Source organism: Sparus aurata, chromosome 15, assembly GCF_900880675.1.
Source record: "Sparus aurata chromosome 15, fSpaAur1.1, whole genome shotgun sequence".
NCBI classification, from domain to species: Eukaryota; Metazoa; Chordata; class Actinopteri; order Spariformes; family Sparidae; genus Sparus; species Sparus aurata.
The window spans coordinates 13,046,501-13,065,493 of NC_044201.1; the positions used below are offsets into that span (position 1 = coordinate 13,046,501).

Below are 18,993 nucleotides of genomic sequence, written 5' to 3' on the forward strand. Positions count from 1 at the left end.
GGGAAAGATGTCTGACATACTGTACATTTAACATTTAACAGCTACCGGCCTTGATGCTCGTTTTGCAACCCATATGATTTAGTGCGCTGCCTAATGGCACAAATGTAGACGAGAGCATTAAAACCCACCTTTCAGGCTGACATAAATCTGAATGAGGTAAAAAAATAAATAATTATAATAATAACAGCATAATCTGTGGTGAGTGCTGTATGCTGCTAACACATGATGTAAGGAGATACCAGGAGGTATAAATTGATCCTTTATGTTTAGGTTTTGTGGTCGTCGATCGTGACTTATGATAATCAATACGCCTTGCAGGTCAGAGACGGTTCCCACTCCTTATTTTCCACCCCATCATCATCACTGCCAGAAAGAGCCTTGAGTGTATGATTATCCTCATAATGTGAGAGAGGTGGGCGGGCTCACTGTGCCCTGCTCATGAATATGGAGGCTCCGCAGACACTCCCTCTCTGTTGAACTTGTGCAGCCAGCTCCAGCTCGGGCCAGCAGTCAGTCAGTCAGTCAGTCAGCAGTGGGCTCGGCTGCCGCATGGCCACTGTGAGAAAACTTTTCCTCTTCTAACTAACGCAACAAAAGTGGAGGAGCAAAAAACTAATTAAAAAAAACCCCAAAACAAATTAAAACCAGGAAGGAGACGAGCTCGGAGAAAAAGAGGCTGAGGGGGGACTCTACAAGGAAGAGGCTCTTCTATGAATGTGGAAGTCGTGCTCCGCTCATCAAAGTGGTGTTTCCCACTCGTGCATGTTTAAACCAGAGGAGAGCTCTGGTGCCGTGTGTCGGCCAGACGACCAGTACTAAACGAGAGGCAACAGCAGTCCGGAGGCATGATTCTGAGACGGGGCTCAGTCGTTGCTGCCTTTTTGCTCTGCTTTCTCGCCAAGGTATGTGGGTGACTTCGGGGGGGAAGAAGAAAGACAGAAAGAAAGAACGAAAAAAAAACAGGGGGTCACTCAGTTCAGCTGTTTGTGTGTGCGCGCGCGCGCGGCTATGCTAACATTTAACATATAACCTTGCTAAAGTGTGTTTCAGTCAGACACCTTTTTGAGGTCAAAGTTTGTTTGGTTTTGTTTTTTTCCGTTGCACTCATTTCTTCTGTCCTCTCAACAGGTGTCAGAGGGATCCGGACAATTCGAGTTGCAAATCTTATCGATGCACAATGTGAACGGAGAGCTGTTCAGCGGCATGTGTTGTGATGGCTCGCGGACCACGGCGGATAGAAAATGCACGCGGGACGAGTGCGACACGTTTTTTAAAGTTTGCCTGAAGGAATACCAGTCGAGGGTTTCTGCTGCAGGGCCCTGCAGCTTCGGAATGGGATCTACGCCTGTCCTCGGAGGGAATACCTTTTCTTTCAGGAGCTCAGTCAGGAATGACAAATCCCGGATAGTTTTGCCCTTCAGTTTTGCCTGGCCGGTGAGTTGGATACTTTCAAACAAAACAAAACCAAAAGAAAGAAAAGTGTGTTTTCCGACGCGCCTCTCCAAATAAATAAAAGAGAAAAATGTCTGCAGGGCAATTCTGCGCAATTACCGTCAGTCAGTCATTCTCACTCCTCTAAAAAAAAAGTGGTTAGAAAGCACAACAAAGAAAGCACGAGTTTCTGTTTCTCTCCCTGTGAATTATCCTCTTAAAGAAGGACCCCCCTGGTCACCTTATTATCTGCACCAATTAACCAGGTGCAGGTATTTTTCTCCTTCAGGTTCAGACCTGTCCGATCAGTCTAAATAACCTTTTTAAACTGCTGTGCATGAGATCAGCAAACCTCTGTGGGAAATCTGGAAAAAAAAAGGTGGGTAAATTATGACCCACGGTTAAAAAACCTCTAGACAAAAATACATATAAATAAAACAAATAAAAAAAGAAAGAAAAATCACAATTTCAAGAAAAAAGTCCATTTAAGTTTATTCCTCTTTAAAAACTTTTACAGACTACAAACTGGTTGGGAACGACGTTTTACGATGCATTCTTGAATTGTTCCTCCTGTAACTTTTTCCCATGTCTGGCTTTATTCGACACATAAAAAAAAAAGTGGAGATGAAAAGTTGGGTGAGCTGCCTTCTCCCAGAACCCCCTCCTCCTCCTCCTCCTCTGCCCCCCTGGCAGCTGCTCATGTTGCACAGTTACAGTAACTTCAGAGCGAAAAACCCCAATTTCTGGTTTCCTCAAGTGTCAGCTCTTCTTTGTAGAGTAAATAAATGGGGCTGACAGGCCTGTGGGAGTGTTGTAGCCCTGTGAGAGATATGATTTGCCATGCTGGAGCGCATTTCGATGTAGTTGAAAAAAGCAGGACTGTGCACACAGACTGACTGGCCCCACAGCTTGGCCCGCAAACTCCTCCACTGTGCCTGATGGGTGAAAGGCACAGTCCGCTGGTATGTGTGTGTCCAATTACATCAAGGCTATTTTTACCTCAATCCCGATGAAAGTTCTTGTTGTAATTTCAAGCATTGTGTGCAGTGATGGCCTCCAAATGCCTGAATAAGTGAAAGAACTGGAAGCTCATGCGTGGCTTCCTTTTTTTTATTTTAGTGTGTGTTACCTGTGGGCCAGGGCAGATAATTTTGATTTGTGTTTTCCCTATGATCCGATGGCCAGTAAAACAATGTTCTCAGCAGGGCAGCGTGCAATTTGATATGGTCTGTATTTTTTATTTGCTCTCCACTTAGACACTGGCGCCTCACACCTTTTTCAAAAGACAAAGGTTTCTGTTTATTTTCACGCCATGGCAGCACTAAGTTGGCATGAACACTCGGAGCCAGATTAGTTTCATCTTACTGGTTTGAAATCATTCCTGCTTGAAAACAGCACTTGTTGACATTGAAATGGAACCTGGTGCCATTTCAAGTCTGAGAACTGGGCTAGCTGTACTTCTTTTTATTTTCTGACTTCAAACTCAAAACTCAAACCCAATGGAGGATGTTCTTGGGAATACAAAAACTTGGGGGTTATTTTCCAATAAAACTTGAGAATGAGAGCGCTTTTCTCTTTTAAGAAATCTCACCTGTAGATAAATGATTTTAAAATCCACTTTATTGCAGAAAACAGGAGTTTGGAGGCTTGTGTGAACGAACAGGAGCAGCTCGTTAGATTCTCTCTGCCTTCACTTCAAGCGCTTTACTTCAGTGCACATTAACAATCGTCAGGTTAGGTATGATATCACTCTTTGTCCTTTTCATCAGTTGATTGGCTGTTGTGGACAGATGGCAGTGTGGTGCAATTGGGTTGTTGGGTACTCCGAGTTCATGAAGCCCCCACCCCTTCATCCTCTCTTGTGAGCTGCATGAAGTTGGCCTCTTGTCCAGGCCAAGGGCTTTGTTTAAGTCACGCTCGGTTGGACCCCAGGCATTTCATCGCTTTAACCTTGCCACCCACAGTAACTGCTGCACTTAATGAGGCTACACACATGTACTCGGATCAGGTAGGGCAAGAGCCAGGCCTCCAGCTGAATGCCGTCGACTGGAGCTCCTTTAACACTAACGCATCGCTGTTTTTATGGATTTGCCAATGTCTGCGTTGTGCTTTTATCCCACAGAGAAGTGAGGGCCCTCACAGTGTATCAAGCAGGGACAATGGTGTGCCCTCAGTGACTACAGTGAGGATTACAGAGCATAATGGAGGCAGTGCAGCTGTAATGCCAGCGCAGGGCAAGCAACAGGAAGCAGTTGTAGTAGACTCAGCAGTGATGAAGTTGGCTCTCCGGCAAACTGTGACCTTGCCTCTCTGGCCACCTCAGCATATTTACCCCTGGTACACACAAGGAAAGAGTGGACCGTTTGTTAATTGGTCTGGGTCAGTCTTTTAGAGGTTAGATCGAGCTTTTAGAAGCACTTATCTGCTGACTTGTCAACAGGGTTCTGTCCTGATTAATCTCGCTGATCGGGCAGCCTAATTCTGCTTTTATTATGCCGATATTTGATTGCATGATTTATCCTCTCAGAACAGGAACACGTTGGCTTGGCTGTGATTGATGTGTTGACAAGTCAAAGCTGTCTGAGAAGCGGGATCAGGTGAGACACAGGACAATAGGCTCGGCCTCGAGTGCAAACGCTGACGGCAGCTGTGGGAGTAATGACATGTTTGTTTTATATAGTCTGCTCTGATGTGGCAGTTAAGTGCAAATTACTCAAGTGAAAGAGGGGAAGAGAAATGCGTTCTCTCTTTTTTTTTTTCCCCTCCTTCTACCTCTCCCTCTCCTCTACTTTAACGAGGACCTTTTCAGCGTGCTTGCAGTGTTGTGTCAGTGAGACGTTGCATAATGGTTTTGCAGCTTATCAGATTTGTTTCAAACCGTATGGAAGGACGACATGTCATAAAGTACAGTAGATTTGTATCACCTGTGGCTTGTTTTTGTTTCCCTTAATGGTTAGTGACCCCTTGCAAAAGACAGATGACTGGCTGCTTGTTTGATTAAGTGCTTGATGTGACTTTAGTTCCTGGCCCTAGGTTCATGTTTCAATCTTGTTTTTCTTGAGAGGGATCCAAAATCTGTTTGCTGTGTCACTTCTTTTAGCTGGCAAACAGTGAAATTCTTTCATCGGGGTGAGGCTCTGTCATATTCCTGAGCTGACATACCTTTTATTGTATTTTTAATAAGCTGCTGATTGTTCAACACTTTTTCTCCAGCTCTTTTTGTAATGAAATCTCTTGGCAAACAATCCAGTCCTTCTTTCCAGGTTGAAGAGTTGAAGGTGATAATGAGAGTTGTCCTTTCATGCCTGTTGTTGGGCTTTATGGCAAAAACAGGGTGTGTTACTTTTGCAGTCCCAATCATTGGTTAGATCTCGGTTTGATACCATTGAAGCGATCGACTCAGGATAACTGATACAGAAGGTCAACATCCCTTTGACTGGACTGTTGACATTTCCTCTGGGCTTAGTGTAGGCCTGAACCAGCCTAATCTGTCAGCCCTTGTGTTTATTTAGACCTTTGCCTTTTGCCTGCTTTCTATGAGACGAGCTTTTATTTTTTATATTGTTAGATTTCCTTGTAATGGTGCATCAGGTGGCCCCATTTTCAGAAAAGGTCAGAATTAGAGGCCTGTGTGTGTGTGTGTGTGTGTGTGTGTGTGTGTGTGTGTGTGTGTGTGTGTGTGGAAAATTCCCCTACTGAGAGGATTCAGTAGTGTTCTTTGGCAAGTCCTTGTGATTCGAACTGGAATGATCTTTATCGCTCATGTTGCTTGTCTGTTGGACAGTGTCTGCTTGGCCGGGAAAGATAAGAAGACATATGGCCACACTTATTGCACTTGGACGTGTGTGTTTTTGCGTGTGTGTGTGTTGTGCGCATGCTCTGCGGTTCAAAGCGAAGTTGTGAGTCAGCTGGGAGCCTGGGAAAAGTGAACCTGGCAGTTGCAGACGGTTCCAAGCTGATAACCGCCAGGGAGTTATGGAGTGTTAGTGAATGAGGAGTCAGGCAGTATCTCACTTTCTGGAAGCAGTTATTCGGTCTGGAACTAAACAATGCCAATAATGGCGAGGCTAGTCATTGGATCAAGCCAGTATGACATTGTTGTGGCTCTGCAGCTCTGGTTTACTAGATGTGAGCTCAGTGAGACTTTCAGACGAGAAGGCGAATAGTAAACACTTGTATCTTCTCTTACCCATTACGTTTTAGATTTAAGGTTTCAGTACTGTGAGCTTTTGTAAGGTTGTCATCATGATCAGTGTGTGGTGAAGATGAACACGGTGCTGCAATAGCTTCCATGTCGAGGCAAGTCTACATCGTGCAAGATATGGGTGTGTTGGCGTGTTCTTGTTTATCTGCCTTTAAAGAATCAGCCAGTAACCTGTTAAACAACAGGCCAAAAAGTGATTTCATGATTATTTTTTTCCCATCAATCACCGTGGACACCATGTGAAGGTTTGCTGTGTATTCACAGGATTCCCTTGTTCCTCCTTTCGTAACTGCCTGTTAAATGATAATCTTAAAAATGCTCTGATTGTTTGAGAGGTCACTGAAGGGTGAACTACTCTAGGAAAAAAAAACACAAATTCCAATGCCAGAAAGGTTGAGTTCCCCAATTTGCGGCTTCTCATATTAGTCACAACCACGTCAGTCTACTGTTGCAATTTCGGGAGAGGCGGTTCAACCTACTTGTTCATCATGTGTGTGAAGTGATGCGTTTGAGTTTCACGTATTTAGAATGAGCTCACCACATTTATGGCACTGTGTCATACTATATGAGGGATGTGTTTTAGGTGGCACTCTCAAGTAGATTTGCCGCAACCCACAAAATAAGTCAATGGTGTAGGTGGACATGTAATTGGGAGTGAAGACACTGGAAAGATGTTCGATATTTTGGAAAAATTTGAAAAAGGTAAACATTAATGGAAAAGCATGATACTGCTTAAAGCTGGAAGAAAAGTGAGAGGAGTCTTGTTCTTAAGTGTTGAAATATCTATCTGTTGTTGTCGATGACCAGGTATCACATTACCACTGACTCACTCAAGTTCTGTGTCAAGTGATTACAGCCAATTGTGAGTCAGAATGTACTGTAAATCCTGTGTTGCTAATGAGCCCTGCATTTCACATAATAGCCGCCCTGATTGCAGTGAAATATTGGCACAGGATGAGACAAATGTCTCCTGGAAAGATGTAAGGTAGAATGCCCGACAAAACAAGGTGAAGCCACGAAAAAAAGCTTAAGGACAGTGGTTTATTCCCTTTTCCTTTCTGTTGAAAACGAACAGGGGGTTTCCTTTCAAGCAGGTTTGTTTACCATGAAGTCATCGCAGCAAAAAAGGGCCACAGTGGCCATGCAGAATTTCTGAAATGCCTCCGGGCAGCACTGCTAGGGGGGAGCATGTGTGTGAATATAACAAGTAGGTGTAGGTGTAGGTCTAGTAGGTGTTTCTAGTGGATGCTCGAGTACTGCGAGTGGATTACACTTTTCTCACAATCGCATACTTTCTCTCTGAGTCTGTCGTGTACGCTGGCAGACACATTGTTCGTCTCCCTCATGGCTGTGGCACAGGGCAGCGTGAATGTGTAAGCTGATATCGGTGTGAGCGCTACCGACCCTGAATCGGACAAAGCGATTTTGGGAGTGCTGAAATCAAGACGGGCCCTCCAGAGTGCAGCACTCATTCAGTCTCTCTCTCTGCTTCACTGTCACATATGCTTATATTGTTTTTGTGTCTCTTGATTTTTCTGCCACTGTTGAGCAGAAGCATGTCCTTACCAAGCACTTCAGTTGGATTGGTCACAGATCTTAGTACAAAGCAACATAGGTTGATACATTAGCATAACACTGAACATCCCTCATACCCGGCAAAACAACCTCGCACCCTCCTGCAGGCTGCGTTTCCTCAGAACATTGGAAATCATCAACTAACTTCTCTCCCCACATTTTATAAACAGTTTCAAAAGAGAGCAAGGCTGAGATGTGAAGACATACTTCAAGCACTGAAGGATGCACCGTCTGTTTCTTTGACTTAGTGTAGTCCCTACCCAAGAGTCTGTCTTGTGCAGCCCTGCTATATCTGGCTTTTTTTTTTTATGGTGCATCAGACACCCTCCTGCTGGGTGGGTGTCCAGCTAGACCAGACCACTGCCCATGTGTCCGTCATCCTCATCGTTGTGACGCAAAGACCTCCGCACCGCCGCAAGCTTATCCTCTTTTAATCAGACCAACAGGGCCATTGTTGTAAGCTAACAGTGAGCAGCTCTTGTGCTGGGCCTCGTTGTGAGCAAACTCAATGAGAGGGAGATGAAACTTCATTGGCAAGGCCGGTGACGGTTGTGGGAAACCAGAGAGGATTTTTTAGTTTTTCAGACTGAAAGTCTGGAAAATGATATATTTAGAAAAGAAAATATTTTCAAGTCTTTGTGAAAGGGGAACATGCTACTAGTTAGTTTGCATGGTAACGAACAAACAAAAGGCAGTCGACAGTTTTAGAGTCTCCCGCACACTTTTTAGGTATCATTGAATGTTATTGTTTACAGTTGTGAATACTTGATCATGCTGCTCTTGGCTAACGCTACTTTTATCTCCGTCTTGTCTTCCTCAGAGGTCCTACACTTTGATAGTGGAAGCCTTGGACTTCAACAATGAAACCAGTGGTGAGTGCTTGTCCTTGTCTGGCATCTCCATCTTGCCTTCCCCTGTCTTTTCTGTCTCCCCCCCTTCCCCTTCCTCTTCCCTCCCCTCCCTCCCTCAGGGCAATGTCTGGGAGGAGTCGTGCTGAAGGTCAGAAAAGGAAGTTTATTCTCCCTGAACCCCCTGCCCTCTTCCACATGGTCCACTGGTTGTGCGTGCGTCTCTGCACTAAGAAAAGTGTGTTGACAGGTGCCTGTAAGGCGGGAGAGCAGGACAGGGAAGCGGGGCGGAAGAAGAAGAGAAGGAAGAAGGGGGGGGGGGAGGGGGTGCAGACAGAGAGGAGGAAGTGTCGTGAGGTAGAGGAGGGGAGGAGTACAGAGGGGGCCAGGCTGCACCCCTATGAAAATGTTTTCATTTGGCCGATGACTGATCGCAGGTGCTGCCAGCCAGGGTTGGGGTCACACTGTCTCACTGTCACTGAGGCGTGAAACACAGAGTTCATCCGGCCCCTGTGACCAGCCTGCAGTCACATCGACGGTGTGCTGTAGGTCAGTCTTGCACAGGTAGGCTGCAGACTGAGCATGCGCAGCAGAAGCGTTTGTAGCGTACTCCTCGAAGACGGTCACTGTTCTTCCCATGAAAGTGGGAAGATCACAACGGTAACGTGCTGAATCTAAATTCTGGTTGCCAGGTTTGGTTTCAGCCGTTAACTATGCTGGGATTCCTGCTGGTCGGCGGTTGTATTGGCGACAGCGTGGCGATTCCAGCTGAGGGGAGGAGGGCCTTGCTTTTTTATGCAGGTCTGTTCGAGGTCAACAAGGTTTCGGTCTTTTCTGCTGTATTTGCCGCTCCCCAGAGAGCTATTAGGGCATTGGTGTGAAAAGCCCCCTGAATGTACACAGTCAATGCTGGTTAAGCCCCTCTGAGCTCCACCAGGCTAGCTCACAGTTCTGATAGCTTCATATGTTGTGGCTCTCCGGACTGAAATGTATATGCCAACTGGTTTTTAATCTAAATTAAAAGCTTGATTTTAATTTTAGAGTGAGAAAAATGTACATTTTCTATCAGTTTTTGAGAAAAGTAGCTCAAAAGTTTATATTTTCTCCATACAAGATTACTTTGGTGCCTGAGCTTGAGCTTTCCAAGCTTTATAAAGCTTGCTTGATTTATGTTTATCTTCAAGCCAGGCAGCAGGTAGTGAGGACGTGCTACTCCTGACACTGCAGGCCAGCAGTCGGTAGAGAAATGCCACACGGCTGAGCTCTGGATTCCAGACCACTGCGAAATGTTACCAGGCACTGTGATTTCAGTGCACCTACCCCCCTGACTCCCCCTATACACATCCCACAGCACAGTAAATAAATGACAGTGGGCCACCCCCCCGCCCCCCCAGCATTGCATTGCATCATACTACACAGAGGAGCGATTCGCCTAGCGGTCAACCACCTCTGCTCATGTGAGCGCAGTAAATAATAGCTGTGACATATTTTTCATTCTCTCCCAGGTGGAAGATTTAGATATCAAGTAGCGAGTACTTTGTGTGCGAGTGTATGAGTGGTGTTAACGTATGTGTTCAGTATAGTGTCTAGAGATGGGGCTGAGGATGTTTGCTCACTTTGAGTGTGTTTGCTTTGTGTCCTCACAGCCCTCGGCTCTCAAGTCCTGCCCGTTTGACAGAGCCATGACCTCTTCATGTTTGACATTAGAAAATAAGTCTGTTTCTGGGTCTAGGTATGTGTGTATTAAAGGCACACACAACATAGGCTCCACCATTTGAAGTAAAGATAGATACGTGTAACTGTGTGAAAACAAGTTTACTCGAGGCCTTTGACCGCTGTTAATACAAGGATGTATGTGAGAGGCTGGAGAAATGTGCTGATGGCACACTGGCAGGCTTCCCAGCAGCGACTGTGGCATCGATGTCCTCCTCGTGCTGTAATTTATGGCGGCTGCGGGTTCTGTCCTCGCCTGAGCAGATGCAGAGGGCAGCATCTGAGATCAGTAATATCCTCAAGCTGTAAACCTGAGAATCAAAAACCAAGAAGGGAGAGTTGGAAGAGGGTGCGTGAGAAAAAAAGCAGTTAGCAGTGCTCATTACAGGCAGCCTTTTCCTTTTTTCTGCATTTCCTCCTTGTACTTTTCTTCCTCTCCAGCACACATAGTTGCTTTAATTACATATAATCTGCTATCTGAGAGATCTTCTGCAATTTGTGTCTAAATTTTTGGGGCATTTTTGGGTTCCCACTGTATGATCACGAAGAACGTTGCAACCCCAAAGTACGTAATGTAGGATGCTGCATTCCACTCATCTCTCCCTGGCTTAAGCAATTGATGAACACTGAATACAATTTTTACCAAAAATTTTGCGGTCTGTGATGACACTACAGGCGCAGATGGGAAGCTGATTGAGAAAGCCTCTCATTCCGGCATGATCAACCCCAGCCCGCATTGGCAGAAGCTGACACACAACGGCCCGGTGGCTCAGTTCGAGTATCAGATCCGGGTCAGCTGCGACGAGCACTACTACGGCTTCGGCTGCAACAAGTTCTGTCGGCCCAGAGACGAGTTCTTTGGGCATTACACGTGTGACTATAACGGAAACAAGACCTGTCTGGAAGGCTGGTCTGGACCTGACTGCAACACAGGTGAGCTCTGCAGACATGCAGCGATGTGTGACATCACTTCTAAATGGAAATAGTGATCAAGACAGTAGCCCAAGACAGTTGGATTAGTATTTATGACTATGAATGAATCCTCTAAAGCTAGCAGCCAGACTGTAATCTGTGATTCATGCTGATACGCTGTCTGTTGCGTGGTTCACACTGAATGGAGGACTTTGTTTCTGCACGTTCAGAGCATTTTGCCCCTTCCTTTTCCTCTCAAATAAAGCTTTTCATTGCCTGTATGACCAGGAATAAACTCTAACCCTCAGGAAATCAGACTGGGCAGCTGTCAATTCCCTATTAAATATTTTACTGTGTTGTACAGCAGGGCAAATTTGATTGTTTGTCGACAGAAGTGTTTATTCTTGAACACTGAAATGTCATAGAGGGTTGTAATTAGATAGTTTACAGCTATAATTAAAATGCGCAAAAAAATGGAGCTAAGTTTGAATCAGTTACCAGGCAGTGATTCTTCTTCTTCCTCCTTCTCTTCTAGCGATATGTAGACAAGGCTGCAGCACTGAACATGGATTTTGTAAGGAGCCAGGGGGATGCAAGTAAGTTCTGTGATTTATTAGTCTGTTATTGATGGTTTTACTGCACTTTTACATGTAAAATGTCAAACATGGTTTGTTCAAGTGCCTCTACTTCTTACGGAGGCTGGTGCCAGAAGCATGTGGTGCGGATCAGTCAGATATGTAGGGATTGAGTCCAGGCACCGGTTCTGTCATGGCATGGATCTTTCCCTGTACGTGCCTGTTGTTCTGGCCAAGAGACTATCAGTACCCGGGCTTTAGCAGAGACCCAGGCTGAGCTGTAAAATCTCTTATGGAGCTTTGGACCAGAGCTGCCAGTCTGAGAAACAGGAGAGGCCCCACCGCCAAAGACTCCATGTTGGAAGTGTAGTCTATGTGTTTCCCTCTAATGAGGCAAGTGTTATCAGTCAAATCATGTGTAACATTCGGATGAGCCTTAAAGTGTATTGTTTGTGTAGCTAATGGCTTCCTAATGCTGTTTATGCACACAGCCAGAGGAAAAGCCAGGCGCAGATGGATATCAGAGCTCGAGCATTGTGTGCAGTAACACTTGTATCTCCTCCTCATCCTGGAGGTGGCCCTGTGCTGCCCGACTCTTCCCACAGTTCAGGCGCTGGTTGCTTTCTTAGTTGTCTGATTTGGCCGCAAATCAAGCACAGGGACGATCAGGTTTGTTCATTTTGTGCCGCAGCTTTGTTGTTTTTCCCAAGCTTTTGACATCATCAGGTTTCTTGTAAGTGCTTGTGTGGCCACTGGCAGAACAGGGAGGTTCAATTGCTTTAGTCTGTACAGGTGTGGCTATATTTAAAGCTCTGGGTTTAACTTGTTTTATATGTGCTCTGCCAACAAACCCTCCAAGCAAGCTCTATTGCTGCTGTAGTCAGTGAGTAGTTTCCCATCATTGGGCTGCTGTAGTGTGAATCAACAGCAGTACATAGCAACATTGGTAGCAGTCTCTTTGTCACCAACATTAAGTCGGCCGAGTCACAGATAATGAAGCTCCGTGGGATTTTCTTTTAGCAGATGAGTTTCTAATGACGCCCTCAGCTTTCATTGTTGCCAGTAGAGTAATAACAGTGCACCTGTACAAAATTGGCTTGAAAAGCACTAACTGCACAGCCACAACCATACAGATTCTCAAAAGAGGTCTGTTTTAATCTCGAGGGTTGAAATCTTTATGTTCATCAGCAGTGCTGTAAGTTCACATACCCCAGTAATTTGGCTGTGTAATAACTGTAAATGATTTGGGATCCTGCTGAGGAATTCTTCCCTGCTTCTCATGGAGAGGATTAGCACACTTTTAAGAATAGCCTCTTTAATCACAGACTGAGGTTTACTTAACCACTGCGTTTATTTTTACAGTCGGTCCGTTTCTCGGGGCTAATCAGCGCGGCGCTTCCCCCAGAGGGACACTATGCTTCCTGTCGCTCGGCTCCACAGCGGCAACTGTATCGCCACCTTTTTAAAGAGCAGACTTATCAGTCGGGCTGGATTGCTGTCTTAATTATGGAGCCCAGGAAATTAAGGGGTAGCGTTATCAGTGTAATTATGGACCTGGACATTTCAGTGGTCAGCAAGCTGTGTTCCCCTCCTCAGCCTCAGGGCAGGAGCCTGACTCCTGACTCATGGGAACCAGGATGAGCAGCAGAGTAACAGCCGAGATGAGGGCTGAACTCTGCTGGGTTGTCGCTACTGCCAAGCCACAGGCACGGTTTTGTTAAAGGGAGCGTCTGGCCGCATGCTAATGTTAGCTGTGCTAAAGGTCCCAATGGAACTGTAATTTAGTGTTTTGTTTTTTTCTGTTTGGTAAAATGCTAAATACTCCTCTGTTTCCCTGTCCCCAAGTATTGTTTAAAAGCTGTTGCATAAACACCCTGCTACTTAAGATTCATTTGTGGTCTTTTAAGACTCAGCCCAATTGTGAAGGCAAGAATACTGCCTCTTTTGTTTGTTTCATTTGTGCAGCTACAAGCTGCATATGCTAACGTGTAGTTCGTTAAGTCCAGATTATCGCTGTACTGCTTGTGAAGGAATTTGGAATAAACAGAAGATTAAGATATTAGCATTTTCAGATACCACAGGGATTATCTGACCTCACTGTGATTTTGTGAATTTGTCTCAGTGTTTTGCATGTGTCGCTGTGGTGTGTGATTTTGCTGATTTCTGTTGTCCGTCCCACCTCTGAGGCTGATAGCATGGCTCTGTGTGTGTCTTGCAGGTGTCTGTATGGCTGGCAGGGCCAGTACTGTGACAAGTGCATCCCTCACCCTGGCTGTGTACATGGCACCTGTGTAGAGCCATGGCAATGCCTGTGCGACACCAACTGGGGCGGCCACCTTTGCGATAAAGGTTAATTCCCGTCTATGATTTCAGTTTCGGTCGCTGTAGGGGCGGCCTGTGTTGTGTGAAAACAAACTAACGCTGTGTGAAACACTCCTTTTCCCAGATCTGAACTACTGTGGCACTCACCAGCCATGCCTGAATGGAGGGACATGCATCAACACAGGACCTGACAAGTACCAATGTACGTGTGCTGAGGGCTACTCTGGTGCCAACTGTGAGAGAGGTGAGTGGCAGACTGAACTCTTCTGTTGTTGCTAGCAAGCTTTAAAGGGTACATAACCAATTTAAAGATTAAAGAAGTGGAGGTTACTAGTCATGAATACCTCTCAGCCTGTGGAAACAGTTGTTTGTTTTTCTGACATTGGAATGTGAAAATAATATGAAAATATCTTAAATAAAACCACAGAACCGAAACAAAAGATGAACCCATGTTGGTGTAGGTATCATATAAGCAACAAAAATGCATATAAACACACAAGCAATATCAAGGTTAGCAAAAATGAAAGAGATCATGTTCAGATATGTACAATATGTCACTCACGTAATTATCATGAGAGGCCATGTAGGAACCAGTTATTATTATATTTTTTTTAAAGGTCAGAATATCTTGCCCTCTTCTGCTTTGAGTTTGACCATTCTTTGTGATCTACTTTGACTTGCAAGTCACCGAACACGTGACTGCCCTTTAAAGCCTTGTACTGTGGGTCTAGTTATGTTGCTGAAAAATCGAACAAAGCAGCTTCAGCATTCCCAGAACTTCCTTTTTTTACATAAAAGACTGTTTACATCTGGAACCTAAAATGAAAATAAAAGGTACGATCTCTTGGGATGTTACACAAATGCTTGCAGGGGGAATAAGTGGGAAAGGTCTGAGCTCGCTGAGCTTACAGACAAAAGGTCAGAGGTGCCTCGAGTTTGTAATCAGAGGAGGTGGTAACTCGGCAATAATCTGTTTCCACTCCAGTGTGAGTGGCCCCCAAGTCAGGTAATCCACCAGTTTGATCTTCAGCGGCTGGTCATCCCTTCGCTCCTCTCAGGCACTCGAGACAGATGGGTGTGGAGCTAAGGTTCAGCTGCTACGAACACTTACCATGGAGATGATGGTTTTTTCCTCATTAAATCTGAGCCTCGCGGGGTGCTGACAGCTTAACTGCAGAGATGTCAGGAAACTGTGCCCTTCGTAACAGGAGGTCCTCAGACCGGGGGATACGTCAGGCTATTGTAACACAGAGAGGCCCCAGGGTGCAGCACCGCATCCTCTCCCCCGTCCCTCCTCCCCAGGGCATACCAAGAGCCGTCCACTGATCACCTCCAACCGCCAAGTTATTCCCTGAGTGAATCATTCATTTTTGATTCATTTAGAACCCACTCATCCTTAACTCTTCCATAAAGGAGAAACTCCAGGGCAGCGCTGCCCCCACCTCCCGCTTGCCCTCCCGCCAGTCTCTCATCTTGTGCCGCCTCTCAGAAGAAGAATGGGGGGGAGTCAGAGGGAAGTCACGGTGCGTTGGTCAGGTCAACTTAGCATGAAAGATGATTTCCTGGTGGTGTGGTCTGCCGGGCGGGTAATGAGAGTGAGATGGGGGGGGATTTTGAGCGGGCTTTTGGGGCAGGGGAGGAGGAGGAGTAGGAGGGTGGAGGTGATGGTGAGGGAAGGAGTCAACCCCCTCTGCTGACAGAGGAGTGAGGTTTTCCAAGGATGAGAGTCAGGAGCTGAAATGCATTTTTGCATCCTATTTGTTTTCTTGTGAGTCATTGGGCATTGGGATGTCACAGCGAAATATACTCATGGTAGCTACAATAAAAGAAAAAACATCAATCTTAGTATCAGGTTATCAACCAAAAAAGCTCAAGTTTGTTTAACATGGTACATTTTTGATTGTAATCACATTAATTGACGGAGAAGGAGTATGAAGGAGTATCGAGGCGCAGATTTGTGACTTTAAAATGACTCACTCGGGGTATGTGTGAGACCTGTTTTAACAAATGATTCTTTCTCATTCTAGCGGAACATGCCTGTCTGTCCAATCCATGCTCCAATGGAGGGAGCTGTTCAGAAACCAGCCAAGGTTATGAATGTCAGTGTGCGCCAGGCTGGAGCGGCCCCTCCTGCACCATCAGTAAGATTGCACTCAACCTGCACCCATTAAATGTCTTGTAGAATAAAATAAAATCTTGTTGATTAAGTTCACTTCTTCTACTTAGACATTGACGACTGCTCTCCAAACCCCTGTAATCACGGAGGAACCTGCCAGGATCTGGTGAACGGCTACAAGTGTCACTGTCCTTCACAGTGGACGGGAAAGACGTGTCTGATAGGTGAGCCGCCTGGCCTCTTTTCTTCTTTCCACCACTTCACGCTTGTCAGCTGCACATGCAAATGCCACACACTCTCTCTCTCTCCCTCTCTAGATGCCAACGAATGCGATAGCAAGCCTTGTGACAATGCCAACTCATGCCGCAACCTGATTGGTGGATACTTCTGCGAGTGCATCCCTGGTTGGATGGGGCAGAACTGCGACATCAGTGAGTTGAAGGCTGTCATCTGCAGCTGTCCTGCTCCAGCCTCTTTTATTTCTTCCCCTCTGTTCATTGTAGCCGTAATATGAAGGCTTGAAGCAAACAGTTACACAAGCGCAGCCTTTTTCCTGCAGTGTAAATGAATCTGCTGTATCATTATTAGCCCTGTGTGTGGCCAAGGCTGCGGTGATTAGAGGTGGCTCAAAACAATCCCAGGACTAGTTTCACTTGGCAGCAGACAGGATTGCTCAATACTCCATGTTGCACTGATTCCGCAGGCGCGCTATTCAACTCTTGCAGAGTGCTCTGTAGCTCCGGCAATGTTTTTAAAGGCCCCTAGCATGGGATACATAAAGCACAGACTTGTTTTCAAAGACAGACTATTTAGTCAAGCTGTTCAGAATTAATCCTCTGATTTGTTTTCCCTCCCAGATATAAATGATTGCAAGGACCAGTGCCAGAATGGGGGAACTTGCAAGGTACGTGTTGGGTCAAGAACCATCCTGCTTTATCTGGTGTTGTTGCTCTGTTTGCCAGCTTGTTTGTTTGTTTTATTGTCTTTTTTCTCGAAGCCCAAGACATTTACAGCGGTTATATAAATAGCTGCTGTAAATTGTTCTCTCCAAACCGACAGTGGAATTGTTGTGGAATTCCTCTCTGAAATCAAAACTGAGGGGAGTGGGTTCAGAGGGGTTTCTGAGGGAGGAACACGCAAGTTTCTTGACCACACTAGATTGAATTACCATAAACATTATTGTGTTGGGTCCATGCCAGGAAAATGTGTTGAAATAATTGCAGAGCTGTGATAATATTCCTTCAAACTTGTCGCAGCCCCCCCCCCCCCCCCCCCATCTCAGCCTCGTTCTGTGCTCTGGTTTGACAGTTATTGTTTGGACCCCACCCTGTTAAAGCAGTTAATCAAATTTGTGGCTGCCTAAGGTTAACCCCGGTTCTTCTCTCCCAGGACTTGGTTAATGGCTATCATTGTGTGTGCCCCCCTGGCTTCGCTGGCGAGCATTGCGAGAGGGACATCGACGAATGCGCGAGCTCGCCGTGTCTGAACGGCGGGCGCTGTCAGGACGAAGTGAACAGCTTCCAGTGCCTGTGTCTGGCTGGCTTTTCAGGAAATCTGTGCCAGGTGAGACACGGCTCCCACCACTATCTCAGACTTGCATCCCCATTGCTATCATTAAGCATCTGAAGCCCTTGCCCTCCCCACAGCCCCCTCTCTGCCAGCATTGCTGTATCTTTGGTTTCGTTGTAAAGTTTTCCTGCCCCACCCTCTTAAATAGCTGTTGTTCCACAGTCCTCCTTTTTAAAAGGGAGTGCTTTGTTGAAGCAGCTCCTGGCTACAGCGGGATACATTCCTCAGTGCTGAAGCCCAGACTCAGAGGACGGCTCCTATGTCTCTGCCTTGTTTTTCCCCCTTCCTCCAAGTGCTGTGCGTGTGTTGTTTCCTGGCACTGCCTGTAGGGAGGATGCTGTGGGTTTTGCTCTGTTTAGTGTAGCAGAAACTATGTCAGCTATCAGGTTCACCGCTCTCTATTCAATACCTTTCTGCCCTAGCTGGATATCGATTACTGCTCCCCAAACCCGTGTCAGAACGGAGCCCCCTGCTTCAACCTGGCCACGGACTACTACTGCGACTGCCCCGAAGACTATGAGGGCAAGAACTGCTCTCACCTCAAAGACCACTGTCGCACCACCACATGTAAAGGTATGTCTCCTGCCTACAGTAACCACAAGCTTTTCACTCTTTGTCTTTTTCCAGAACATTCCTGTAAAGTGATCTGCGTAGCGTGCTGTAGTAAAACGCTGAATAAGGCCAGGTCTTCACCATTTGCCTGAAACACTTTGCCCAAAGTATTCCCATGAGGGCAATACCTATATTTAAGTTTCATACATTGAAGTTTCTTGGCCAAGGTGAGCAGTTTTTTCTGAGTGGAGCTCCCTTGATGAATGCCCCCCTCTACCTCCTCAGCAAAGTGTTTCCAATGATTCTCCCCCTCCTCTGAGTTCCTTGAAAATCTGGCAAAAGGCTGATAGCACTGTGTGTGTTCTTGGTAATGACTTGGTGGGCTACCTCTTCTCTTTCCCTCTCAATGAATGTGCAGATTTTTTAGTGTGTGTGTGTGTGTGTGTGTGTGTGTGTGTAATTGAGTGAGTGGACCAACCACGGAGTCAGATACCAGACAGTGAGATTCTCTCTGCTCTTGGCAAGAATTAAGTGATTACGGGGGAGCAGATTCAGCCAGCTCTCCTAACCTGATCAGACAGGGGGAAAGGAAAGGATTTCAGAGCAGAGTGAAAAAGATCACTCTGAATTGCTTATGAAAGCATAACAGCTTATCGCTGTTGCCTCTATCAATCAGTTTTTTTATGTGATAGTTTTTCTCAGCGTATGGGAATTTCGAACCGACTGGGATTATGATCTCTAAGGGCCTGTTGACTTGTAGATCACGTCCTTAATCTCTTCATCTCTCTTGCTCCCTTTCACTTGTTGGCTCCATCACACCTTTGTGAATAGACAAGTCTGATGAGAGAGCAGTAACCTAATTTCCTTCCTTATTGTCTGGAAGACACAAACTGCATTTTAATGATTATAACAAGTTTGTTTGTTTGTTTTAAAGGGTTTGTTTAGGTGTCATCAGTGGTTTCACCCATTAATTGTCTCCACTCTTTGCAGTGATTGACAGCTGCACTGTCGCTGTGGCGTCTAACAGCACACCAGGTGGGGAGCGCTACATTTCATCAAATGTGTGCGGACCCCATGGTCAGTGTCGCAGCCAGGCCGGGGGTCAGTTCAGCTGCGAGTGTCAGGAGGGCTTCAGAGGCACCTACTGCCATGAGAGTAAGAGTCCACAGGCACAAC

At 45.9% G+C, this 18,993-nt stretch overlaps 1 protein-coding gene across 1 annotated transcript in view; it reads left to right on the forward strand.

The window, feature by feature from the left end:
* Positions 1-495: 495 nt before the first annotated feature.
* jag1b (jagged canonical Notch ligand 1b) overlaps positions 496-18,993 on the forward strand; it is a 28,013-nt gene continuing 9,515 nt past the window's right edge. Inside the window, exons 1-14 of the mRNA XM_030442381.1 lie at positions 496-902; positions 1,129-1,434; positions 8,031-8,082; positions 10,447-10,704; positions 11,219-11,279; positions 13,477-13,607; positions 13,705-13,824; positions 15,608-15,721; positions 15,807-15,920; positions 16,014-16,127; positions 16,554-16,600; positions 17,086-17,259; positions 17,688-17,838; positions 18,808-18,972. Of these exons, the coding sequence (XP_030298241.1) occupies positions 846-902; positions 1,129-1,434; positions 8,031-8,082; positions 10,447-10,704; positions 11,219-11,279; positions 13,477-13,607; positions 13,705-13,824; positions 15,608-15,721; positions 15,807-15,920; positions 16,014-16,127; positions 16,554-16,600; positions 17,086-17,259; positions 17,688-17,838; positions 18,808-18,972 (1,864 nt within the window). The 5' untranslated portion in view covers positions 496-845. The remainder of the gene's footprint in view (positions 903-1,128; positions 1,435-8,030; positions 8,083-10,446; positions 10,705-11,218; positions 11,280-13,476; positions 13,608-13,704; positions 13,825-15,607; positions 15,722-15,806; positions 15,921-16,013; positions 16,128-16,553; positions 16,601-17,085; positions 17,260-17,687; positions 17,839-18,807; positions 18,973-18,993) is intronic.